The sequence below is a fragment of the Eublepharis macularius genome, chromosome 10, assembly GCF_028583425.1.
Source record: "Eublepharis macularius isolate TG4126 chromosome 10, MPM_Emac_v1.0, whole genome shotgun sequence".
In the NCBI taxonomy this organism is placed as follows: domain Eukaryota; kingdom Metazoa; phylum Chordata; class Lepidosauria; order Squamata; family Eublepharidae; genus Eublepharis; species Eublepharis macularius.
The window spans coordinates 80897596-80924829 of NC_072799.1; the positions used below are offsets into that span (position 1 = coordinate 80897596).

Consider the following 27234-nt stretch of genomic DNA (forward strand, 5'->3'; position numbering starts at 1 on the left):
TCTCCTTTAAGTGGATGAGAAGAGAATAACAGAGATACTAAGAGAATTACTTCACAAGGAAGTTGTGACACAGCACAACTTATGGAGTGGCGCAGAGGCTCAGCTCCCTCAGCAGTGGCCTAGAGAAATCACAGCAAAGAGTTACACAGCAGCAGTGGAGTAAATAATCACTCTCTATACAGTTGTTTCCTTCTTCTGTTAGCCTACGAATACTTTATACTGCAGCCTCTCACAGTTTCACAGCATTGTGGTTTGTCACCATCACTGTTAGAAGCATTTTTTCATCATTGCTTATTCTGGAAACCTGAGACTCACTAGATTATTAGTTTTAAAAAGGATTCGAGTCCAATGGTACCTAGAGATGAACAAGATTTTCAGAGTAGAAGCTTTCAAGAGTCAAAACTCCCTTCTTCAGAACTCTCAAAAGCTTTACAGCTTGAAAATTTTCTTGGTCTCTGTCTGGGAACGAGCCCAGACTCAGTGCAAAGTCCAGCACACACACCCCGGCACCAACAGTGCCACTGCCCCCACCCCACTCTCTCCTGGCACCTGAGGGAGGCCCCACTTACCTCCTGGCTGCACGGGGATGAGAGCAGGCCTATCAAGCTGGCGCGGGGTGCCCTGCGTGAACACCAGCTCCTGGAAAGAGGTAGGCAGCCTCACCGAGTGGCAAACCTCCTCCTGCTTAGCAGCAAGGCCAGAGGCTTGCAGGAAAGCCAGGTGGCTACCACCACAGCCAGCCCAGTGATGGAACTGCAGTGTGTCTCCACCACCATGGCAAGAGACTAAGGAGGAGCCCTGAGCAAGCAGGTGCCCAACTCCCAGGCTGTGGTGGCACTGAGGAGGACTGGTGGGGTCAAAAGCTAGACTGGGCCCCACTCCAACCCCTGGCTGTGGCAACTGCTCACAGGGGCAGAGCCATGGAGGTGGGGCTGGGGGTAATGTGGGAAGTGGCAGAGAGGATAAAACATCGCCAGGGAGGAGGCAAGAGTACCAGGCCAGAGCGTTGAGGGGCCTGTGCTCTTGGGAGGTACCAGTTTAGGAGTTTGGGTGGCGCACCCCCCTGTTGGTCCTCTGATCTGAGCCTTGGGGAACCCTCTCCTTAAAGACCCTGACAGAAGGGGCCACCCTGGCAACCCTCAAAGACAACGCCTCACACTCTCTCCGGTGCCACTGGAGTCAAAGCTTCATATTCTACTGCAGACCAGCATGGCTGCCCACCTGAAATTAGCTTTTTAAAGGCATCTAGTTTCCCCATTGTACACTTTAGGGGCTTTACAGTATTTCAGAGAGTTAACAAATATGTAAGATTGAACCCTAGCTACTGCTAATAGAAGGAATGTAGACTTTGTTGCATTGCCCTGGAGTTCCATCCAACCCTGGAAACTGAGCTCTAGCTAAGAATCCGAATTCGGGTGCTGCTGTGGAGATGGCAGAAGAGGATGGAATCACACTCTCTTTCTCCTTTCTTCAGGCAGGGAGGGTTATTTTTCTCACTCTCCACTGTAGCCCCTGTCCTGATCAGCTCTTTCAGAGAAGAATTTTTCTTTATTTAGGCTATAAACAATAACATAAAAGCTAAAAACAATAAACATAGAAGGTAAAATAAACCCCACAACTAGAGATGGACACGAACCGCAAGATGAACTAAAGTTCATCACGAACTGGGCCATTTCGTTCTTCGGGAACCAGCAGTTCATGGAAGCCCGTTTCCCACGAACTTCCATAAACTGGTCTGCTGGTTCATTTGGTTCGTGTTAAACCCCAATACCCCTCCCTGACAAGCAGCTGATCCAAGCCTGCAGGTGTGAAATGCCCCTTTCCCTGCCCCTTTGCAGGGGCAGGGAAAGGGGCATTTCCAACCTCGGATCAGCTGCTTCCTGACAAGCAGCTGATCCAAGCCTGCGGGGGTAAAATGCATTTAAAGGGGCATTTAAACCCCACAAACCATGAACTGGTTCGCGAAATGGGGCAGGTTCGTGAAAGTTCATGGTTTGTGAAACGGGACGAACCACATGGTTCATTTTTTTCCCAGTTTGTGCCCACCTCTACCCACAACATTCTAAAAAACACACACACACTAACAATACATATATACATAACATAGCAAACAAGTAAAAGAAAAAAGGAACTTAAACTAGACTACAAATTGAATTCCAATTTTCTCCGCAGAAAATATGGATCATTATTCTATTCTATTGTTCATGATTCTTAATCCGTAAATCCAGATGTCATCAAGTCCTTATTATCTATTTCATGCAAAAAGTCTATTAAAAGTTTCCATTCAGTCAAAAATGTAACTAATGTCTTTTCTGTAATCAGTGAAGTAAGTTTTGCCATTGATGCAAACTCCTGATCAGCTCTTAATCAATATATGACTCCCATAGCCCCAGAATTTCTCAGTGTTGGAAGGAATACTGGAGAAGGAGAATGCAGCCAAAATACCGGCCTTCTACTGTTGGTGGTTAGGATCCAGCCTGCATATCCCAGTCCTTAGCAAGATTAAATGATACAAGTATACTAAACAATGTATTCCACACACAACTTCCCCACTTTAAAAGGATAATTTTTTTCCTTTTAAAATTCAGAGGAATTTCTAGACCATTTGTGGGGCTGGGGGAATGAGGAAATTCTCAGAATTTTGAGTAGCTGTAAATTTATTTATTTATGTCATTTATAGTCCACCTTTCTTACTGAGAATCGAGGCAGATTACACAGTATGAGCTTAGTACAATCAGCATCAAGGACATTTCCATACAATATCAAGGACATTTCCATAAACAATGCCATAGGGTAAATATAAAAGTTTACAAAGACATACCGTTAGCAAGGATCCAATACAGAGTAGAATAAATGCCAACCATTTTGAGAAACGTTGTCATTCAGAAGTTATACTCTTTTGACAGTAAGGTTAACAAATTTCGTATCAAACTCAAGAGTCAGTTCACATTGTAATTGCCCCGGGATGACCATTTTAAACAATTCTGTTGAGACACAGCATACCCTTTGTATGAAGTGCAGCTGACAAGATGGCACCGCACACTTTTTAAAAAAACAGTTGTGTGCTATATGGATGTAATTTGCCTCATTTGTGAAGCATTCCGAACACACCAGCTTTCCAAGTGAGAGCAGCCACATGTTGAGGTTTAAAATAACCTCTACGACTGCGGGAACACAAAAATCAGCCTTTGCTCGTTCTAATTATCGGCCTGTGATTAAACACGGTGCCTTTTTTTCCTTTTACAATATCTGCTTTTATGTCCCCTTCCTGCTTTTTATAGGAAAATAAGCCTGTTGGGTTTAACATCCAGCAGCTGTTAGTAACAGACAAGGATTCATCCCACAACGGACCACCTTTCCTTTTCACCATTGTGAGTGGAAATGAAGACAACGCTTTTGAGATTAATCAGCAAGGAATCCTTACAACTGCTATTCATCTAAAACGCAAAGTGAAGGATCATTATTTTCTTCAAATTAAGGTATGAAAGCCATTTGAACTCTGTCTTTGTGTCCAAGAGGATTCCCCAGTATGACTTAACAGCAGTGTATTTTAAAAAGGCTTTTTGAAAACTCAAAAGTGTATAGAAAAACATAGCAACAGCAGCGGCAATCGGTAAAATTAATATTCTGGTGAAGCAAACGGTATCCATTTCTGTGATCACGAAGTAGCTCTCTTGTTTTTCTGTCAGTGATTTCTTTGGGTGAGCAATATAACATTGGAGTGATGAGCCAAAGTACAAAAACAGCTGCCCCAGAGCCGAAGCCACCATGATGAAGAATGCCAAGCAACAGGCCCAGAACTTTGCCCTGTTTAAACAGAGCTGTGGGAGAAGAGAGGGGGCAGAATTTTTGGCTGACTTCAAAATAGATCACTATTGTTTTTGATGGAGCATTCAGTAATCTGTTTAGAAATCTGTAACTGGATTACTTGTATCAAGAAACATATTCATTGGATAGTTTTGTGTGTGACTTGCTATGGGTCTCCTATTAAAAAAATAGCTTTATTTGAATTTTGAAGAAGGAAAGGTGCTGTGTGCACCATCTGCTGTTTGAAATTGGCATTGTTGAATTTTTTTCATAGGCTTGCACAATTTTCTGAATTACTGGATATCCAGGTAGATGTTTTAAAAAAAAACGTTTCTCATAACCTGTTTTGCTTGTGAAGTGGTATTCACGTTTCAAAAACCTGTCACAGCGTGGCAGCAGAGGTTTGTGCCACAGACGTCCACGTCCATCTTTCATGGTGGTTTGTTTGAAGGTTTCAGTTATCCCATGGGATTTTAATGATCTTCAAAAATAATCATGCCTTAGAAGAAACAGTTGATCTGATCTGTCGGTGTGAACTCCTTTACTAACACAGTACTCATCTCTGCTCCCATTCATTTTTGGAGAGGAACCCAGTCCACATGGCACAAGGAAAATGTGTGTCCTGAAATGAAGGAGGGGGGTAGATCTTTCAGAAATGACAAGTACATCTGAGATCCCCATACCTATACATAGTATTAAAATGGAGCAAAAGGGCTGGAAGCAGCAGGATCTTCTCCAGTTTCACCTCTAGGAAATTGAAATCTCTTTGTATGTTTGCTAAGCTCCATGTGCCATAGAAATTTCTTCAGAAGTGGCAGGGATGGCTCTGGATGTTGCCAGAAACTGGAAACCAATGGAACTGATATCTTAAAATGATAGTAATCTTTCAGTTGATTTGTATGTTGATATATAAGACTCGCATTAGATCTTTGCCTCTGTAATAACTACCTACACAGTATGTCAAAAACGGGTAAATACGAGAAGAGACTCATTGTCACTCTTTTTTTTTCTTTAGGTGGCTGATAATGGAAGACCTCAGTTGTCGTCATTTACTTATGTTGACATCAGAGTTATTGAGGAAAGCATCCATCCTCCAGCTATTTTGCCTCTAGAAATATTCATCACAGCCTTCGGGGAGGAATATTCGGGTGGCGTCATTGGAAAAGTGCATGCAACCGACCAGGATGTGTACGACACTTTAACATACAGTTTGGATCCCAAGATGGAGTCCTCCTTCTCTGTCTCCAGAACAGGTGGCAAGCTGATAGCTCACAAAAGGCTAGACATAGGGCAGTACTTCCTGAATGTTTCTGTTACAGATGGGAAGTTTACAACCACAGCTGTCATTACAGTGCATATCAGACAAATCACCCAGGAGTTACTGAACCACAGCATAGCCATCCGTTTTGCCAGCCTTGCCCCAGAGGAATTCATCGGCGACTACTGGCGCAATTTTCAAAGAGCTTTGCGGAGCATTTTGGGTGTCAGAAGGAATGACATACAAATAATTAGCTTGCAACCCTCGGATCCTCCACCCAGCCTTGATGTCTTGCTGCTTGTTGAAAAGACTAGTAGTGCGCAGTACCCAACCAGAGTTTTAATCCACAAGGTGAACTCCTCTGTGGCTGACCTTGAGGAGATCTTAGGTGTCCGGATACTGAACGTTTTCCACAAGTTGTGCCTGAACCTTGATTGTCCGTGGAAGTTTTGTGAAGAAAAAGTGACAGTGGACGAAAATGTCATGTCCACCCACAGCACGGCCAGGCTCAGTTTTGTCACACCACATCATCGGAGAACCTCGGTTTGTCTTTGCAAAGGTAAAGAATAAAGTTGCACTTGGTGGTAGAAAATGAGTGGTGTATGATCTTGAACTACTACAGAGAACTGAATAGCACAGTGTGCATTAGGGTTAGCCATTTCACTAGCAAAAAAGATATTTGGCCAACATTGGTTAAATAATGGTCAAGCATTTTTTTTAATACATTCGCTTTGTTGGAACATCAGAAAAGTACTTTAATCAGCATGTGTGATACAGGCTGTGGTCTGCATAACAGCAAAATCAGCTTTTAAAAACCAGTAATAACTTGACAGTAATAAATGTGGTTTCTGTAAACAAACAGTTCTCTTTGCTTTCAATCTTGGAACGTGAGAGTCAGTCTACAATTACAAATTCTGTAAATCGAAAATTATAACTGAAATAAAGCAAATTCATATGTATGTACATGCCGTCAAGTCAGAGCCAACTTGTGGCAGTCCCAGCAAGAGACTTTGAAGGCAAGTGAGAAGCAGAGGTGGTTTGCCATTGCCTTGCTCTGCAGAGTCTTCCTTGGTGCCCCCCCCCCCATCCACGTACCAGATCAGCTTAGCTTCCAAGATCTGATGTGATCAGGCTATACCACGCTTCCTTCCTTAACAAGCTCATAGCAAGTACTAAAAGCAGAAGTCAGTTTTTAGCAGGCTTCATGGAACATTTGCCAATATTTGACTGGATCAAATAATAAGTAGTTAGTTGAACAGCCAATTGATAATATTGGACCAGACAGTTTAATGTTCTGCTAATCCTAATATTCATTAATTATAGAAGTTGACTTAATTTCCCCTTGTTATGTTAAAATCGAGCGCTAAGCATAATGAGTTTATTTATTTTATTTATTTATTCAATTTATATACCGCCCATCCCCAGGGGCTCTGGGCGGTGAACAGTTAAAATCGATAAAAACAAAAAGGATTACATGCTTGGGGTATCTACTAGTTAACTGCTAGGTCTGCTATACTGTTTCCATCTTCTAAACCCAGTGGCTTCAATGGACTTACAAGAATATAACTCTGCTTAAGAGTCTGCTAATAAGCACTTTGACCTTTTTTAAAAAAGAACTTAACATTTACAACTGTTAATCTTCTGAGAAGGCTTTGTGGCCAGCAGTTCAGCTGCAAGAAAGCCTTTAAGGAAGGGCATTCTAGGGGTGCTGTAAAATTGTATGACCTTCAAAATCCAGATTACTGGTTTTTAAAGGTTATGAAAACAGTTAAAATGTATGTATGGATTTAGTGAGGGAAGATGAAATGGCAGTACCACGTTGGGGGGAAAACAGGAACACCGTGTCCTGTGAGCGATTCTCCTAGCAGGAGCTGAAATTATAGTAGTTTAGAAATTCCGTATCTCTCAGGATTTTTTGCTGCCTGGTCTACTCAGTTATCGTTTTTTTCACCTGTTGTGTCTGAAGTAAATTAAGACCTCAGCTTTCGACATCCCTGATTTAAAACGTTGTCATGGTTGAAAAGAAGAGGGTATGAATAAATCTGTACTCTCTGTTTTTTCAGAAGGTAGGTGCCCCGTTGTGAGCAGTACATGCGACGGAAATCCATGCGCTGAAGGCACAGAATGTATAGCGGATCCTAATGAAGGAACATACACTTGTGTGTGCCATGGAAGCAGTACAGCCCAGTGCCCTGGTGAGAGTTTCTTAATATCCTTTGGCTAAGTCTTTAGCCTTCTCATAATGAAGTACAATTTCAAACTTTGCCTTCCTTTTATTTGTCTTCTTTTTTTAAATAAAGCATCGGGGGGCCCATCGATGACTTTTACTGGAAACAGCTATGTTAAGTATCGCCTCATGGAAAATGAAAACAAAGAAGAAATGAAGCTTACCATGAGACTTCGAACATACTCTGCCCATGCAGTTGTCATGTATGCCAGAGGAACGGACTATAGTATTTTAGAGGTTTGTCGCTCCCAGTACTCATAACCTCTTAATTATATGGGACACAGATTCTTGCTTTTTGTTTGCAAGTCTACCAAAGAACTTCCACATTTCAAGCAAATTGGACAAGGGGCTTGAAACATTGGAGACTTGAGATGGACACGAACCAGGGAAAAAACAAACTGTGCGGTTTGTGGTTGTCACATTTCACGAACCATGAACTTTCACAAACCTTCCCTGGTTCACTAAGCGGTTTGTTTGGTTCGTGAAAACACCACTTCCGGGTCAGCAAACCATCTGCAGAAGGTCTGCAGAAAGCCCATTCTCTGTTGCCTAGGAAACATTGATTGACATCAGGCTGGCTGCAATGACGAACCAGAAAATGAACCAAACGGCCTAAAGTTCATGGCAGCTCATCAGAAATGGACTCTGATGAACTGCTGGTTTGTGAACCACAAACCAGCCCAGTTCATGCCAAACTTAGGTTTGCATTTCAGTTCGTGCCCATGTGTATTGGAGACTTGACATGGTTGATTTAATTTCATTGAGTTGTAGAAGGTTGAAACTGAAGCATAACAGGGTCAGCCAGTATTAAGCAGGTAACCTTCAATAACTACATGACAGGGATGTGTACTGAGAAAATTTTCATTATAACTTAGGATCTGGGCTTCAGGGGGAAATTTTTTACCATGATTGTTTATTTATAGGCAGGACATTACCAGTTTGGATTCAAATCTGAGATCATTATTTTCAATGAGGGGTGTATATGAGGGTCTAGGGGAGCTGTTTATAAAGATAATGGCACCAAATATGCACAGAACACTAATCTAAGCCCCCCCCCCCAAGTTTCAAGAAGATTAAACATATGGAGTTGATTTTACAGATTCCAACCCCCCCCCCACACACACACACACCATCTAAGTCTCTCTCTGCACAGCCACACTTCTCTCTACTGATTCCTGAAATGGCTATCAAGCAGCAGCCAACAGTAGAGCTCCAGCCAGCCACCAACATTTTAAAAAAATAAAGCCCTGTCTGTGTTCATTCCATTTCCCTGCTCTTAACATGACTGACAATATTTTTTAACATTTCCACTGAAAGCTCTGTATTTGCTATCCTTCCTTCTTGTAGTTTGTTTGTTTCCTTTCTGAAAATGAGGAATGCTTCCGTTGCAAACCCCACCCAATCAGTCTGCCGTTATTCCCTGTGGGGGACTACTGGGGTGGGGGGAGCTGGAGTCAGTTTTCAACCACGTGTCACCAAGATTGCAAGGGAGCTTCTTCTGTCCATCCAGCAAAGAATCCTCACGTTTCAAGCAAATTGGACAAAGGGTTTGAATTCTCCATGCCCCTGAACAAGACTTTTCTACTTTCAGTGGAGAGGGGGGACTCTCCACCTTACAAAGGACAGCAGAAGGACAATGGCAGCTCTCTGCAGCTTCAGATTGGCTGGGAGTGCTGTAAGCTCCTCCCTTGCAAGGGTATGATTAGAAGGGAGAAACTCCATTGTCCAGGAAATCAAAGAAAAGTGCTCATGCATCATGGCTGGTAAGCATGAGAACTTTGGAGGGGCGGGTTTTTCCCAGGCATCTTGGATTTGTGTTACCATTCTGGAAAATCAAAGTAATGATTGAAACACTGATTTCCATGTATATTTTTGGTTTGAGAATTTCATTATGCGCGACCCTAGTACATGACATAGTTCAGCACGGTTTAGCATGCTGTAGCATACTCTTTTAACTGCTAACTGTAGAGGCAAATCTTTCTAAGATTATTACACTAAGGAACACTATGAAAAGCTATCAAGGAGAGAAAATGAATGAAGGTTCCAAACAAGTAGATACGAACAGGCATAATGGAGGTTGAAAATATATATATTTAAAGCATCAGCCAGAGGCAAAAGCCGAGGATACTTGAAGATAGACGTATTCCAAGTGTCACTTAGACTATTGGAGGAAGGAATAATGCCAAGAAATACGATTAAATCAAAATGCTCATGCGCACCAAGAGATAGTTCTAATCGAGTTCTAAAGCACATGAATAAAATGTCCACTTAATATAGTTGAAGGCTTCTTTGCACATATATGATCAATTTTAGAGGTTACGTGATTATTAGTTTTCTGTCTACTCTATCACCCTGTTACATCTTTATCTCATTCCATCCTCCACAAAGAATTCAGCAGCATCTTTGGTTCTCCTTTTCCCCGCTTTATCCTCACAACAACAGCCCTGCGAAGTAGGTTAGGCTGAGAGAGACTGACTGACCCAAGGTTACCTAGCAAGTAAAATGACAGCATGAGGATTTGATCCCAACGCTCCAAGGTTCTAGACCAGTACTCTACCAATCACACTACACTAGTTTTGTGGTTTTCCCACAGAATTCTCGTGCAGTGTGTAGTCCTTTGTGATAGGGTGTATCACTGTCCTTGGCAGCCACTATCAAGACATGGCTTAGAGGGCACTTCTCATCCAGTAGCACCCGGTGGTGGGTATGGAAGCGGAGTGGCTCCATTTTGTATACTTAGGCACCTTTCTCAATGGTAACAGGCAATTTGGGATAACGTTGCACCGGGATACTACTGCTAACAGAGCCGGTGGCATGTTTGTTCTTTTTCTTTTCACTTCTGCTTAGATTCATCACGGAAGGCTGCAGTATAAATTTGACTGCGGAAGCGGTCATGGAATTGTGTCTGTGCAAAGCATTCAAATCAATGACGGCCAGTGGCACTCAGTGACTCTTGAAGTCGATGGAAACTATGCCAAGCTTATCTTAGACAGGGTGCACACTGCATCTGGTATTGCTCCTGGTACTTTAAGGACACTGAATTTAGACAACTATGTGTTTTTTGGTGGCCACATTCGACAACAGGGCACAAGGCATGGAAGGAGCCCACAGGTTAGCAATGGCTTCAGAGGCTGCATGGATTCTATTGTACTTAATGGCCAAGAGTTGCCCCTAAACAGCAAGCCACAGAGTTATGCTCACATGGAAGAATCTGTGGATGTATCTCCCGGGTGTTTTCTGACTACCACGGGGGATTGTTCAAGCAACCCATGCCAGAATGGTGGCATTTGTAGTCCACTACTCAGTGGAGGTGAGTTTTGTTCTTCTTCATAGATATTACTTCACACTATGTAATAAATATGGTTGTAATACTTAATGCGGGTGATATTGATATTGTGGACACCTAAGTTCACCTAATATTCATATACGGTCTTAGTGCAGTCTCACATTGGGAACTGCACTTGCGCAGGCCAGCCGTTCAGAACAGGATTTCTTTAGCTTCTAGGCTATTAAGGCGACCTTCCCCACAAACCACTCCGAGCTGGTTTTTCCCATCAAAAATGGTCACGTGGTTAAGGGGGGGTTGCCCCCTTCTTCTCCAGTTTGTTTTTCGCAGCAATAAAGAACCGGCATGTTTCTTCTATGCTCCGGCTTTGCCTTCCAAGTGTATGTTTAAGTTCTGTAGTGTTAAGAGTTTGTGGTAGTTTAGTGTTCTTAGTAGTTTATAGTAGTTTAGTAGTTGATAGTTTTAAAAAGAGAGAGAGAGAAGATGAAAATGACTTTGCTGAAATGACTTCTGGTACGATTAACTGATCTTAGGAATTTGTTTGCTTATTGCATATTCCAGTTGCAACAGTTAAGCTTTTTGCAGCTTTTGACAAGGATAAAAAGAAAATCAGGTTTCTTTCAAAAGCTTCTGAATGGCCCTTGAGAGCTTTTGTGCTGTGTTATTGGATAATCAGGATATAGTATGTTAGCCTTTTGATAGTGTTAGTTGAATAAAAATATCACAGACTATTCTTTCCATGATATAAAGGATCTGAGATGTGGAATTATTTTATTTTGTTCATTTTTCATTGTAGGTTATGATTGTAAGTGTACAACCTTATTTTCGGGCGCACACTGTGATATCAGCATTAACCCATGTGCTTCTAATCCTTGCCTTTATGGTGGCACCTGCATTCCTGTTAATAATGACTTCATCTGTCAGTGCAGAGGATTGTACACCGGTCAGAGGTATGGCTTCTTTCCTTGCTATTAAGGCACATTTGCATCGACGGTCATCTTTTCCAGTGTATGCTTTGCTTTTAGATTATCTGTTCTGTGACTGTTCTTCTTTGCTCATGCATTTATTGAGCTGATGAAGATATTACTCTGTGAAATGGATACCCAAAAATGGTTTAAGCATTCACATGACAGTGGGTAAAGGGCAGTCAGCAAGTGCAGATAGGCTTGTGTTTGCCAACAAATCTACCATGTGCAAATACTTTTTAAAGAGTTGGCTGCGTTCACCTACCAGGATCACTGGTATGGCCATTATGTCCTCCGCTACTGTCAACCCAAGGGCCTAATCATATGAGTAACTGAGCATGTCCAGGAGACAAGTAGAACATTATTGTATCATGTGTGTGCGTGTGTGTGTTATGTGCCATCAAGTTGCATCTGACCTCTGGCGACCCTATGAATGAAAGACCTCCAAAACGTCCTACCATTAACAGACTTGCTCAGATCCTGCACACTGGAGGACGTGACTTTTTTATTGAGTCAAGCTGTCTCGTTTTGGGTCTTCCTCTTTTCCCACTGCCTTCCACTTTTCCAAGCATTATTGACTTCTCCCGAGAATCTTGTCTTCTTATGATGTGACCAAAGTATGATAGCCTCAGTTTTGTCATTTTAGCTTCTGGGAAGAATTCAGGCTTGATTTGATCTAGTACCCACTTATTTGTCTTTTTGGCCGTCCACGGTATCCGCAAAACTCTCCTCCAGCACCACATTTCAAATGAATCATTTTTTTTCCTGTCAGCTTTCTTTACTGTCCAACTTTCACATCCATACATAGTAATGGGGAACACCATAGTTTGGATGAACTTGATCTTGGTTCCCAGAGAGACATCTTTATTTTTAAGATTTTTTTCTATCTCCCTCACAGCTGCTCTTCCAAGTCTCAATCTTGCTCTGATTTCTTTATTGCAGTCTCCCTTTTGGTTGATGATTGAACCAAGGAATAGAAAATCTTGAACAATTTCAATTTCCTCATTGTCAACTTTAAAATTGTGTTAATTCCTCAGTAGTGATTCCTTTTGTCTTCTTGGTGTTCAGCTGTAATTATGCTTTGGCACCTTCTTCTTTAACCTTTATCCAAGACTGTAACTGAAACTAAATGGTATTCATAATGTAGATCATTTGTGAGATAGTTTTCCTTTTCTTTTCCAGATGTCAAATTGGTCCATATTGCAAAGACAATCCATGCAAAAACAGTGGCAGGTGTATTGATAGCTTAGACGGGCCTGTTTGTGAATGTGAAGCAGGTTTTCATGGAGAAAGGTTGGTAATTTTGTATTTATAAGGTTTTTTCAGAGGTTGGCATCGTAACAGATAGATAAAATTGTCTACTGGGGTAGCCATGTTAGTCTGTTGTAGCAAAAGAAAACAAAATTGTCTGAAGAAGTGAGTTCTCTCACACAAAGGTTCATACTGCAATAAATGTTGTTATAGTGCAATCCTAAGAGGAGTTACTCCAGTCTAAGCCCATTGAAATCAGTGGGCTTAGACTGAAGTAACTCTGCTTAGGATTACACTGTTAGTGTTTAAGATGCCACTGGACTTACATTTTGTTTTGCTAAAATAAAATAGGTCTGTACAATCAGATTGATCAAGGCATCACTTTTTTAAATATAACAGATGTTTACAGATTTTTCTTTATTGCATTATACCAGACTATTAAGTAATCCAAAATGCTGTTATTACTGGAATACAGTATAAGACAAAATATAACAAGAGTCCTTCGGACCAGTTGTTCATCTTTCCAGCATCCCCTCTCAAGTTACTCTGGAGGGCAAACAATAAGGCATGGAGACCTTCTGGCACTGGTATTTGGCATTGGTTTTTCAGGGGTTTACTGCCTCTGAATGTCTGCACTCAGTGCAAAATGTTGCCTTAACTGTTGCGTCATTGCTTGCAGCCTAGGCAATTGCAAAGGCAGCTGTAGAAAGTAAAGAGGCAGCAGGACAAGATACTTCATAACTAGCACTGGGAAAATTTGCCATTCTTTGTACTTAAGTGGTTCTCAGACTTCTTTAAATAAGAGCCACTTGTAAAATTATTTTAGTTTTTGGGACCCATTTGCAAAGCAATCATGCTGCTTTTCCCTCTGCCGTATAAACCACAGAAACCTCACATTAGTATACATAGGCCACGTTTATATTTTATTTTTCATGTTTGCTGTTTCATTATATACCAGTAAGTGACCAGCTGTAAATAATAACAACATTTGATTTATATACCACACTTCAGAACAACTTGACATCCACTCAGAGCAGTTTACAAAGTATGCCATTATTATCCCCACAAGAAAACACCCTGCAAGATGGGTGGGGCTGAGGGAGCTCTGAGAGAGCTGGGACCGACCCAAGGTCACCCAGGTGGCCTCAAGCAGAGGAGTGGGGAATCAAACCCGGCTCTCCAGATTAGAGTCCCGTGCTCTTAACCACTACACCAAACTGGCTCTCATGGCCATTTTGTACTTTTGGCAGAGGCGAAACCAAATTCACCATTGTGCTTGCCAGAGTATCATCTTTTGGTTTGTTCTGTTCCTCCACGTGGCTTTGTGACCTGTCGGCAAGAGAATCATCATGACCCATTTGAGGGACCCAACCAACCGTTTGAGAACCACTGCGATTAAATCCCAGCCTCCATTTGCTATCTGTAGAAACAGGAATAACAGTGGTCTGCAAAAGAAGAAGAAGAAGAAGAATTGGCCCCTAACAGAACACAGAGCATAGGAATCCACTCATCCCTAGTATAAGAATAAGAATAGTCACCTCACACTCAGGATTAGGAACAAAGATATCTCATCCTATTTTTATCATGGGCAAATTACGGGTTGGATCTAACCAGCTTTTCAACTGGTAAAAAAAGGATGATGTGGTTCTCCTACACAGTTGGCTACTCATCAGCATCCCTCCCTCTGCCCTGCCCATAAAAAAGCAGCCGCCAAAGCAGCTGTGCTAAGGATCATGGGTGCTGCATGGGACAGGGGCTGAAGGGGTATTGGATGAGATTAACCAAAGAAACTGGCTGAATAGAGCCTTGTATATGATTTTGTTACAAGTATATGAAAAATATCCCCCTCTCTGTATTTATTGGAGCACACTTGTAATTGTAGAACATGGCTTCAGTAGTAGTCACTAAAATACGGGTCTTCTGTTTACTCCCAGGTGTCTGACTGATGTTGACGAGTGCGTAGAAAACCCTTGCCAGAATGGCGCCCTCTGTGAAAACACATATGGTGCATATCACTGTAACTGTAGCCATGGATTTGGAGGAAAACATTGTGCTGACATCCTTAATAAATATGTTTCAACCTCTTGGAACATTAGTTTGGCAGAAGTCATCGGAATTATCGTTTTCATAGTGGGAGTCTTTGTACTAGTTGGACTTTTTGTCGTCTGTCGCCAAGTGATCCAGAGAAAAAAGAAGAAAAGCCAGCCAGAGCCTGAAGACAAACATCTGGGAACGACGACACCTTTCTTACAAAGACCGTACTTTGATTCAAAAGTGAATAAGAACATTTATTCAGACGTTCCACCCCAAGTGCCTGTCCGTCCCATTTCGTATACTCCGAGCATTCCAAGCGATTCAAGGAACAATCTGGATAGGAACTCTTTCGAGGGATCTACTATTCCAGAGCATCCGGAGTTCAGTACTTTTAATCCCGATTCTGTCCACGGCCATAGGAAAGCAGTGGCTGTCTGTAGCGTAGCCCCCAATTTGCCGCCGCCACCTCCGTCTAACTCCCCATCAGACAGTGACTCCATACAGAAGCCCAGCTGGGACTTTGACTATGACCGTAAGCCGTTTTCTCTTTTCAGATACAGCCTACTTTGATAATGATGTTTGCTTTGAAGTGAGTAATGTGAATGGTGAGATGCAAATCTGAGGCCATCAGTAATCATTTACAATTTGAGCCAAATACCAAGTTGGCATAGTATTTCTTTTTCCTGGCGAAGTAATTAGACTGGTTCCACCAATACAGCAGTCCTAAGCAGAGTTAACATTCTTCTGAGTCTATTGAAGTCACTGCTTAGGATGGTGCTGTAATGTTGTGAAAGCTTCCATATTTCCAGTAACAGTTCTGACAGGAAATTTTTACCCCCAAGTGGTGGAGAGGGCCCTCAAGTTATAGCTGACTAATGGCAACCCCTGGCAGAGTTTTAACAGGTGGTTTGCCATTGCCTGCCTCTGCAACCCTGAGCTTCATTGGTGGTCTCCCATCCAATTACTCGCCAAGGCCGACCGTGCTTAGTTTCCAAGATCTGAGAAGACCAGGCTTACCTGGACTATACAGGTCAGGGTACCCCCAAGTATCACCTTCCTTTTTTGACGTTGGGATTCTTCCTTTCTTTTAGCTAAAGTGGTAGATCTTGATTCCTGCCTTTCAAAGAAGCCCTTGGAAGAAAAGGTCTCTCAGCCTTACAGCACTAGAGAAAGCTTGTCTGAGGTTCAGTCCCTTAGTTCGTTCCAGTCCGAATCATGTGATGACAACGGTAGGTAAACACAGAATGCTTTTTATTATTCCTGTGTCTCTGCTTCTGTGCTTCATGCTAACATTTCAAATATTTATTAACAATTCTATCCAAATTTACTGTACAATTTAGAGATTTCGTGGGCTGGCTCTGTATAGCATATAAACCAGTAATTGTTAATACTGAACATTTCACGTGCAGTTAATTGTATTCTGATACTAAATACCTTTGTAAAGTATTTGTAATTGGATTGTAAATATTAGTGGTTTAGCATGAAGAAAGGTTTGAAAATGTCTAAAATTGGATTACAGCTTCACTTGTTTCCTTTTTTTCCCCTTGCTGCTGCCTCAGCTCCCATATGGATCAGAGCAGTAATGAATGAAAGCAGAGTATGAGGGGGCTTGCTTGTAAGTCTGACTATATTAGTAATGAAGGAAGTTGGTCCAGCATGACTTCGGCAGTCACTGAGTCACTATCTGCCTTATGCCATGATGAGCAGGTGTTTGCTGAAACCGTGCATTAAAAACATTCTGCTTTGTAGAATTAGAAACCTTAAAAGGGAAACAATTCTGATCAGGCCCTGAATCATCAAAAATGCTCAGTGAAGTTGCTTTCTATCTATTCATTATCCTGATTTGGTTATTGTTCTGTTCAAATTATAGCAAAGCCTTCTTTTTAAATCTATTTTTCTGATTTTATTCATCAAGTGTTCCCAAAGGCTGAAATTTAGGAAGTAATTGGCCACAATCTCCAAATGCATAGTTATCCGCTCAGCCTCAGCTAAGATGTCCTATCCACTAATTTCAGCGCACTGACTTATTTATGAGCTCAGCTTAAAACTTCCTTTTATTACTTATCAAAAAAAGTAAGTTTTACAATCACCTACACTTTAAATGAAGTTGTGTGTGTGTGTATATATATGTGATGTGTTAGTGGTTTTATCCATGTGAGGGCAATAGACGAAGCATTCCCAACCATGCTTACCTTTAACATTATGGCAACACACATGTATCGTAGTTCTGAACTATGACTGGTTCCAGGTTCCAGAAGTCTGTGTGTGATGTGTTGTCGGTAAGAAAGGAATGCAAATGGTAAATCTCAAAATTGAGGGTTACAGTAGAAAGTGGTTACTAAGCTATAAACATATAGGGTTGGATTTTCACTGATCCTCACTCATGCAGTGGATCTCTGATTTCTCCCCCCCCTCCCCCTATCGTTTCTGCTGGTCACCTGCCCCCCCCACCCGAAAACGCATTTCTGGGGCATTTTGGCTGCAGCAGGCAAGGGGGGAAGCAAAGAAGTCCCACTCTGCCAATGGAAACGCCATCCATCAGTGGAGTTTTTTTAACAGGGTCCAACCCGTATAGCTTGTTAGTTCTCACTAGAAAATTGTAGGAGCCAATTTGGCTGATTACTGCAAATCATTTCCCCGTTCTTGTTTCTCCTGCCTCTCTCTGTAGTAATAAACAATATCTCCTATCCATTGGCTCTGCGTGAAATTTTATTTTGCTTTGTCTTTAGCCTCTCCATACTTCAGCTTCCAACAGTTTCTCCTTGTTTTGTCCCTTGGTTCCCCCACTTCCCCTCCCCACAGACCCGTTTTTCAGCTTTCTTCTCATGTCTCTGTTGCCTTCCTATAGTTTCTTTTCCTACACAGTTGGCTACTCATCAGCATCCCTCCTTCTGCCCTACCCTTAAAAAAGCAGTACAGTCCCTTTGTCCTTACAACTTTTAAAGGTGTTTACCTGTGCTGTTTTTTATCTCTCCTGCCAACAGAACACGGCTCCTCCTGGTCTCAGGTCTTTTGTGAACCTTTCCCCAGCCAAATGGGCCTTGCATTCTCATAGATGCTGCATTTTTGTCAGCATTCTGTGGGTTAATCTTTTCCTTTCAGAAATTAGAATGTTTGTGAACATGCCGTGCATTCCAGCTGCTCAGCCCATGGCTTAGAGGAGTGGGTGCTCACAGGCAAACAGGTGATGAACAGCAGCTGCATTTAGGAGTCAGGGGTTTCTTAAACAGATTCTGTTTCCAGAATTAAGAGAGGACATCTGGATTTTACATATTTTCATTTACCACCTGCAATCCTTTTAAAAGACATTTCTTTTATCAGTAGAGCTGAAGATAATCTACATAACTGTTCATTGAGGATGGATTCACACTTCTCATAAAAATTAAAATGCATGCACAGTGTATCTGTTGTGAATGGTGAATGTCCGTTTAAATCAGTGCTTTTCTTCATAATGCCCAGAGAAGCCGTAATCAAGAAAGGATTAGCTCCCCTCTTCTGTGTGTCTCAAACAAAAAAGCAGCCATTGAAATACAAGTATGTCATTCACAGCGGAGACATTTTGCATATTCAAGAATACATTCCCAGGCACCAAAAGTACAGTGGGGAAATCCCTTGTTATTGATCAGCTCTGTATGCATGTTCATTTTTTCAGTCTCGGTATCCCTGTTGAGCTACACATTTGTCTGTAGGTATTTTTGAGGTCTACAGCCCACAGCGGGACAGGAATGCAGTCCCTGTGCAGTCCAAACAGTCCACTGTTGCCAGTCTAGTTGCCACTGCTAATAAGAGGATAGCAGCATAAAGAAAGCTAGCAATTGAAATGTGTCAGATACTACTCCGTATATAATTGTTAGAGGAATTGTAAGCATTACTGTTATTTTTTTTGTTTGCTTATTTTTATGTGCTATTTGGAACTGCTGCTAATCATAGGTATCTGTTTTTTTTTTAAATTTGCTCCTCCCATATTTTTACAAGCTTCCCTAGTGACTGTAATACACCTTGTCAATGCAGTTGTTGACTCGGTGGGAAAAGAAGGTATATATATTATATGTTTTCACTTTTATTTCCTTGGCAGAATATTGCATGTGTTTGTCTGTTAGTAATAGATAAACATTCATAAATCAGAGAGAGAGGGAGAGAGAGTGTGTGTAATGCTTGATTTATATAATTGGCTTTGTTATTAAAATGTGACAGATATTCAGCATGCTTTTTATATTCATGAACACAAATATAAACGTCAAATATATTTCCGTCTGGTTTGATGCCAAGGATTTTCTCTGCCCAAATGTGGCCAAAGTCTAACATCAAAGCAGCATTCATGTTAATAAAAGCATTGAGCGCAGCGCACCGTAAACATGTCTTGTGCAAGTTCCCTTGAGATGAATGAGAGCCGTTGCACAAGAAAGCGGCTCTTCCCTTGTGAATCATGAGGGGGGTGGTTCTTATTCCAGATTACACCTGGAATGTACCAGATTTGCATTAGGTGGCTTTGCGCAAGTTTCCACATGTATGTGAACCGAAGTAACCTACTCCTTTGGTCCACATCACAACAGACCCCTGGAGGACACGTGCACGGGAATCTGTCATCCACCTCCCATGCCCTAAGGGACTCATTTGGTTGCCCCCATGAACTGGCCCCAAAAATGCCATAAAGAAGAACTATAGAGAGAACACTTCATTTGTGTGAGATGGTGCATGCACGTGTAGTGGGATGCACATCCTAGAACAGGCATTTCTTCTGTAGAACGGAGTCACTGGCTGTCAGCATTGCTGCCAGCATCTAACACTGCAGTCCTGAGTAGAATTATGCCCTTCTAAAAATGCGCTCTAAAGTATTCTATAGTCTCAAAATGCAAGGCATATTCAGAGTCTCTCTACATGCGACATCTGACATGTGAATTACACGTGTCGGGAGATGCAATGGTAGCCAGGAAGGGTAGTTTTAAAAGACAGAGCTGGCGGCAGGGCAAAGGCTTTGCTATACACTGGAGCTGTGTGAAGGGGCTGTGGAATGCCACAAGGGAAACTTCAGCCCATTATAACCACTCCAGGTCCAAGCCCAGCTCTGGAAGGCAGCTCCAGCCCATTTCCATTCCTCGTTGCCCTCTGGTTGTGATCCCACACAGTTTTAGACTGGAGAGGTGAAATTGACAGAGCCTTCCAGGACACAAACATGAAATTGACAAACCCCTTGAGGAACAATCTCTGCCCGCTCTGTCTTTTTAACCTACACTTCCCAGCTAACATTGCATCTCACTACGCTTGATGAACACACACCAAGTCTTCTCGTGTAGAGTGACTCTCAGTCCTCCTACTAAGTGTCTACAGAGGGTCTGTTATTATCAGCCTCTCAAAAGTCTCATAATATCTTCTCGTCCCGCTTATGTGCCACATAAGGTGCTTCATCCATCCAGCTGAAACAACCTCCTTGAATCAGCTTCTGTGTGTTACATTCATGAACGTCTGTCTGTATTAATGGGTGGAAACAACCAGCTGCCGATTGTAGGGAAGCTGCTTAATTTAAGAATCATCTTAACCATGTGGCTATCCAAGCCCTTCTTATTTCCTTGCCTATTTCAAGTAATTGCAAGTGGGTGGTACGACTTAATTTATAGGTTATCACTGTCCACTTAAAGCCACCATGTGTGGCTTCTTACAAACATGTCACAAGCAGTTTCCGTAAAGAGAAAAGTTGTGTTAACAGCTCTTGAAGAAAAGTTCATTATTCCATTGCTGGGTCAGGCTGGAAAAAACTTCAAATTGTGAATCGGATTACTGTAATATCGGGATTTATGGCTACATTGTTACTTCCACATACAAGGCTATACTGAGAGTCTCTCTGCATGAGATCTTACAAGAGAACGCTCAAGTGTAGGGAGACACAATGCTCGTCAGGAAGCTTAGTTTAAAAAGACAGGGGCAAAGGTTCTGACAATTTCACTTCTCTACAACGCTGGCAGAGGGCTTGTTAATTTTTTCTTCACCTTCCCAAAGGCTCTGTCAATTCACCTCCCCTTCGGGAGGCGAAGAGGAAATGAACAAACCCTCTGAGGAGTGATCTTTGCCAGCTCTGTAGAGAGGTGAAATTGACAGAGCTTTTGGCTCTGTCTTTTAAACTATGCTTCCTGGCTAACATTTCAACTCTACACTTGAGCATACTCGTGTAAGATGTCTCAGGTAGAGAGACTCTGTGTCTCACATATTAAGACAGGGATAATTAAACACTACCTTCCATACGTGTTACCTTTATATTCCACAGAGCATAAGGGTTTTTTCAGAAGCTAAAAGCTGATAGAAATTTGTCAAATACTGTAGCTTTGAAGCATAGTTAAAGTGAGACCAAGCTCCTAGATAAAAAGAGAGCTGGCGTCCTAAAAGCAAGCCTCCGAGCACAATTGTCTTTTAAATAAGTGAATGATTAATTAATTAATTATATAATTAATTAAAATAGCTTGGATCCTGTGTAGAATTTCTGTGGGTACAAAGGAGAGATTTTCACAGATTCCTCCCTCCTACTGACCTCCCAAGATACACCTGGGGAGTACCCTGTAGCAGCATGGGGGTAGGATTTGGGGCTGCTATAGAAGGGGGAATTAATACATGTAATACCTGGAAAGACTGCTGATGTCCTCAGCGCATTTATTCTTTTCAATATATTTGTCTTAAATGCCGTCAAGAGATATATGTGAATTCGTATAACAAAGCTTTCAGTTCAGAAAATGTTTCAGTATCAGCAACTTGACTGAACAAGTGGAAGCCAGTACTTAACTTAAAAAAACCCCTTCTTTTGATCTGTGCATAGCACTCCGATGCATCTCTCTTATTCAGCTATTACTCTTGAAGTCTTAAGTGTACACCTCGATAAGCTATTATAGGACTTCACAGTCTTCAAAACATACTGTTTCATTAATCCATATTGCTTTAAGTTTCGGCTTTAAAAAAAAAACAGACATGTAATTCCAGAGGTTGCCTCAGTGCCACCAAGGAAATATATGTATCAAGCCATAATCACAAAATCTTTCTAATGCATATTTTCCTCTGTGCGTAGCATTTGGACCATGTTACTTGCGTAGAAGTTGTGTGGGCTTGACCACTTTCTAGGAGTTATGTCCTAGCATGGGTCATTTTGTAGAAAAAGAGCTGGAGGAACTCAATAGCATAACTCAGTAGCATATGCCACGCCCCTTGACATCGCCAGAAGTGTATCATTACCATAACTGAATTGCATATGCCACACACCCCTGACATCACCTATCCTTGCAGTTTGGGACCCAATCCTGGCCATTCAGGGCCGAAATTGGGCCCAAAATGGTCAGGATTGGGCCACTGCTGAGCGGGAGAGTGATCTACCACCTGTCAGAGGCCCGATCCGGGCCGTTTTGGCCCCAATCCAGGATGAAATGGGTCCAAAATGGCCAAGAGTCAGGTGGGCAGGACCACCTGACATGTGACCTCTTTGGGGAACTGCCGGAACTGCATTCCTGCGCGTTCCCCCTCAAAATGAGCCCTGTGTCCTAGCCTGACCCAAAGAATCACACAGTTAATTCCATGTAATCAAGGAGTTCATGTAGCAGCCCTGCACCCCCACATGCCTCTTTTAAGACTAAAGGAACTGTCAAAAGCAGTTTGATGAGGCCACTATTCAAAGAAAAAATGTATCGAGGCTCACTGGACTATCCTGAACCCTTTGGCACATCTAACCCAGCTCTTTGGACTTTAAAGCTATTTGATCCAATCAATTAGGAAACAAAATCCTTTCCCCTGTGTCTTGCATACTGACTCTGATTGCACTCAAGTCAGTTTGCCCCCAAATTGAAACGAGGGAAAGAAGAAAGGTATTTGTGTGTCCATCACTGCTGCTGTCTCAGTTATTACTGTTTTTGGCTTTAATGTTAGTTTTGAATTATTTGATTCCTAACTACGCATCTTTTCTTCCCTTTTTTCTTCCCTTTGCCACCCAAAGATTCTTTTGCTGTTTCTGACCTGAGCAATTCAAGAGGTGACTTCTGCATGCAGTTGTTCATTGATGCTCACTTCAGTGTCTCTGTTAATATTTGCCCTGCACACTAACTTGCCCTTACTTGTTTGCTTTTGATATGGTGTATGCGGTAATTTCAGTCCATTTACTAGACCTCCCCCTTTATCTCCGTCCTTTTGCAAAAATTAAGAAGCTTGTCATGTGGCGATGTTTTATCCGTGAAACTAGTGTTTGTTCCTTTTATCTCTAGTGCAACACTGAGTACCTTGTTTAGCAACACAACATAATTTTGCAACTTGTGCATGAATAGGTTAATGTTGTGGGAGTTGTTTTTCACTTTTGAATGCTGGAACGTTTATTTGCGAATGGCCGTTTTTAATCACTAAATGTTCACTTGTCTTTTTTGCAGGACTGTATTATAAAAATTAACTGTTGAGCTGATGGGCTGTGATTAAAGGCATTAGTGACTTTAATACTAAAATGGTAAATGTTCTGGGTACCTTCCCAGTTAGAAGACTGTAAATTTACTAGTCCCAATCCATAGGAATTAATTGTACTTTAGTCCCATTAAAATCTATGGGACCAAGTTAGACATGTATATATTAAGCACCATTGGAGTAAGGTTGCAGTCCTGTATACCTTTTTGAACTCGGAGGGGATTACTTCCAATTAAGCATGCACAGGGTTAATCCTTGATTTTCTTTGGATGGAGAGGGGAGCATTAGAAAAAGAAAGTTTACCAGTGGCTACATTCAGATTAAAAAGGCAAGCCATTTCAGTTATGCTAGTCCTCATCAGCCACTAGCTCTTTAGGTGAGACAAGAGAGAGATGTTTATTTATATAAGAAAATTATTTTCTGCTAGCTCATTCATGAGGCGAACTGGCTGCTCTTCTCACTTTATGGTGAGGTATGTGGAAAATATAACTAGCCCAGACATGAATGAGACACTGAATTATTTGCTCCATGGCACACTGAACTTGTGGTTGTAACACTGAATGCCTTTGATAACCTTGAGCGAAGGGTCACTCCAGATACACTCTAATCACTGGTGGTTGTGTTGTTCTTGGCCGCTATGTGTTGTTGTCTTCCCGATATTAAGCGTGTTAAAGATGAGCTACTGAAACTTCTTTTTTTCATTTTTTTCTTTTTAATATTCTCTCTGCAGGGTATCACTGGGATACCTCTGACTGGATGCCAAGTGTCCAGCTGCCCGGCATACAGGAGTATCCATCTTATGAGGCAGTGGAAGAGCCGGCGTCCCTCTACACAGATCCAAACTCCATCGATGCGGACTACTATCCGGGAGGATACGACATTGAAAGTGACTTTCCGCCTCCGCCGGATGACTTCCCAGTGCCCGATGACCTTCCGCCGTTACCACCGGAGTACAGTGATCAGTTTGACTCCATGCAGCAACCCAGGGACATGGCTGCTGTAGGTAGCTTGGGGTCCTCTGCTAGGAGCAGGCAGAGGTTCGGTCTCAACCAGTACCTTCCCCCTCACTATCCTTCAGACCGGTTGGAACATCAGAACACGACCAGTGGTGTCTCCAGTGGTTACAGAGAACCCTATGCCCCGTATACTGTAGGGTACAATAGAGACTTCGAAGCACTTCCTCTAGACAACCTGTCCATGTCTGTGTATGCTTCCACGGCTTCATGCTCTGACGTGTCAGCGTGCTGCGAAATGGAGTCCGAGGTCATGATGAGTGACTATGAGAGTGGGGATGATGGACATTTTGATGACGTGGTCATTCCTTCACTCGATCCTCAGCAACACACAGAAGTCTGACACCCTTCCTCAGTAAAAAGTGCCTGGATGTTAATGAACCTTCTTTTAAAAAAAAAAAAAGGATTCTAGAGCAATCTTGGAGAGCTTATTTTTCTTTTCCTCTTCGCGGCAGTGTTCGAGCGCTTCTGTTTCAGTGAGCTGAGACTGGCATGGCTGCACCGGATCATGCAGCTCATTTCAGCGTATTAACCAATTTTTCCCATTTCTCAACCACCTGCAAATTTAACCAATTACAGGTTTCCCATTGGCTGTGCCATTCCTGAAAGTGTGTGTATGTGTGGGGGGTTTTTTTTTGTACTTCCATTGTCTATGTTAAAGTAATGAAGGAAAACACCTTCCACTTCCTCATTTTAGCATGATAAATGTATTTATATAGTTCCAAAAATCATTTTTCTTATCTCTTTTTGTAAATGTTATGTACAGTTTTGATTTCAATAGTTTTAACTAGATTTTTGTAGATACTTTGCAAATTTGTTTTCCACTGATTCTAGTGGTGTTTCTTGTGCCGTTAAACCAAGCACACCCTGGGTTTTATTACATGCAAGAATTCACTGTATTTTTGTTTGTTTGTTCGCACAGACATTTGGCATTTCTTTTATAGGTTTTGGTATAAGCATTTTTAAGTGTACATAATTTCCAGTTGTACAAGGTATCTGATAATTTTCTGGGCAAAACAACATGGTGATGTCTTACATAGCTTTCTGTATTTGGAACAGTATACATTTCTCATTTCCTGACGAGTACTTTGGGGGTCCAATGCATACCTATTCAGAACCAAAACCACCTTGGCACAGTTTTTATAGTGTCTGTATATTTGTGATGCAATGGTCTTGTAAAGGTTTTTACTGAAATCTACCATTAGCCAGTCTTTCTTACTGACAATAAATTATTAATAAAATACTTTAGCTTTGTTTATTGCATCTATCTCATAAATATTATACACGTTTAAGAACGTGGAAATATTTCTTGGTGTGCCATCCAAGCGGAAGTGTTTCTTAAGATGTGTCTGTTATACATGTCCACCAGGTGGCACTATGAGCCTGCTACATTGCTTAAAATGAAACTCAGTATGGGGAAAACATGGACGCCAAATTTAAAAATGAGTAGAGTGTTTCAGACCTTTTTTTTTTTTAAAAGCACTGGCTACTAGAACAAATAGCTTTATGTTTTCATCTTGGAACATAATTGTATCCCAACAGTTATAATAAACCTTGGAGAGAAGGGGTTTAGGTCGTTGCAACGATTCCTGTGATTTCTTTCTATTGCTGCCATTGAACTGGCATTTAATTTAATTGATTTGATTTTTCCTGACCTGCCCACAAGCAGATTTGGCTGGTCACAACACTATAGTAGCAATATACAATCATGTTATCAAGTTAAAACAGGTTATCCCCGGTGGCTTTTCTTTTTTCTTTTTTTTGCATTAGGTCCTCCTTAGTTCAGTTGACAGCCGGTTACTGTGATTCCACAGTTAGAAGATGAATACCCTCCGTGAAGTCCCAATTTCAACTTAATTGTGTTTATCATTCATGTAGCATTTTAAGCATCTAGCACTGGGGGTGTGGAAAGTGTCAAGCACTTGCCCACTGACTCAAAATCCTTGACCAAGTGCATTGCAAGTGCTGCCACACGGGATTGTTAGCAATGCCCTAACGCTCAGCAGATAGGCCGGATCCCATTGACCTGGAGAAAAAGCATTTTTATCGGTCTTCTACAACGTCATACTCCATATAATTCTCATCCATAATGAAGTCAATTGCCCTGTTTCAGGAACCCCCTCCCCCCCAAAAAACATTTCACTGGGGAGGGGTCATTTTTAATCCCAGCTGGCATTGAACATGAAAAAAATTGCCTTATCAGAAACGGAGAAAAATATATTTTCTTCCTCATGTTTTATTAGAATTATCAGGGCTTTTTTTCAGCTGGAACGCGGGGGAACGGAGTTCCGGAACCTCGTGAAAATGGGCACATGGCTGGTGGCCCCGCCCCCTGATCTCCAGACAGAGGGGAGCTTAGATTGCCCTCCGAGGGCAATCTCACCTCCCCTCTGTCTGGAGATCAGGGGTCGGGGCCACCAGCCATGTGCCCATTTTCTCCGAGGGCAACCCACTGAGTTCCACCACCTCTTTTCCTAGAGAAAAAGCCCTGAGTATTACAGTACTGCCAAGGGAAATAATTGTCTAGATTTTCCACCCTTTGGAGCTGATGTAACGGAAGTCCCAAGGCGAAGCTGTTGTTGCTTTTGTTGTTTTTAATGACTTGTTTTGGGATTTATTCAGTGTCCACATGGATGAGTAAATTACATTTTATTTTGGTTCTATCTCGGGCTAAGCATTTTACTGTCGTCCTCTGGAGGTGGTAAGACTCAGGGGCACGAATACTGATCCTAAGCATTTAAGTCCATCAATTTCAATGGGCTTAGAAAAGTATAATAACTCTGCTTAGAATTGCCCTGTATATCACTGATAACTAGTTTTCTAACAAGATTTACACCCTGACCTGGATAGCCCAGGCAAACCCGATTTCATCAGATCTCGAAAGCTAAGCAGGTTTAGCCTTGGTTAGTAATTGGATGGGAGACCTCCAATGAAGACCTGGGTTTCAGAGGCAGGCAATTGCTAACCACCTCTGTTAA

At 41.9% G+C, this 27234-nt stretch overlaps 1 protein-coding gene across 3 annotated transcripts in view; it reads left to right on the forward strand.

Annotated features, from left to right (window-relative positions):
• FAT1 (FAT atypical cadherin 1) overlaps window positions 1-25499 on the forward strand; it is a 167989-nt gene extending 142490 nt beyond the window's left edge. For 2 of the 3 annotated variants that reach the window (XM_054990662.1, XM_054990663.1), the window contains exons 18-27: window positions 3282-3479; window positions 4823-5624; window positions 7129-7260; window positions 7366-7529; window positions 10140-10602; window positions 11375-11528; window positions 12726-12836; window positions 14729-15360; window positions 15920-16057; window positions 23974-25499. In XM_054990662.1, coding sequence (XP_054846637.1) covers window positions 3282-3479; window positions 4823-5624; window positions 7129-7260; window positions 7366-7529; window positions 10140-10602; window positions 11375-11528; window positions 12726-12836; window positions 14729-15360; window positions 15920-16057; window positions 23974-24599 — 3420 coding nt within the window. In that variant the 3' untranslated portion in view covers window positions 24600-25499. Of the gene's footprint in view, window positions 1-3281; window positions 3480-4822; window positions 5625-7128; window positions 7261-7365; window positions 7530-10139; window positions 10603-11374; window positions 11529-12725; window positions 12837-14728; window positions 15361-15919; window positions 16058-18803; window positions 18864-22791; window positions 22828-23973 lie in introns of all 3 variants that reach the window. The other variant, XM_054990664.1, reaches the window with a different exon arrangement.
• Window positions 25500-27234: the final 1735 nt, after the last annotated feature.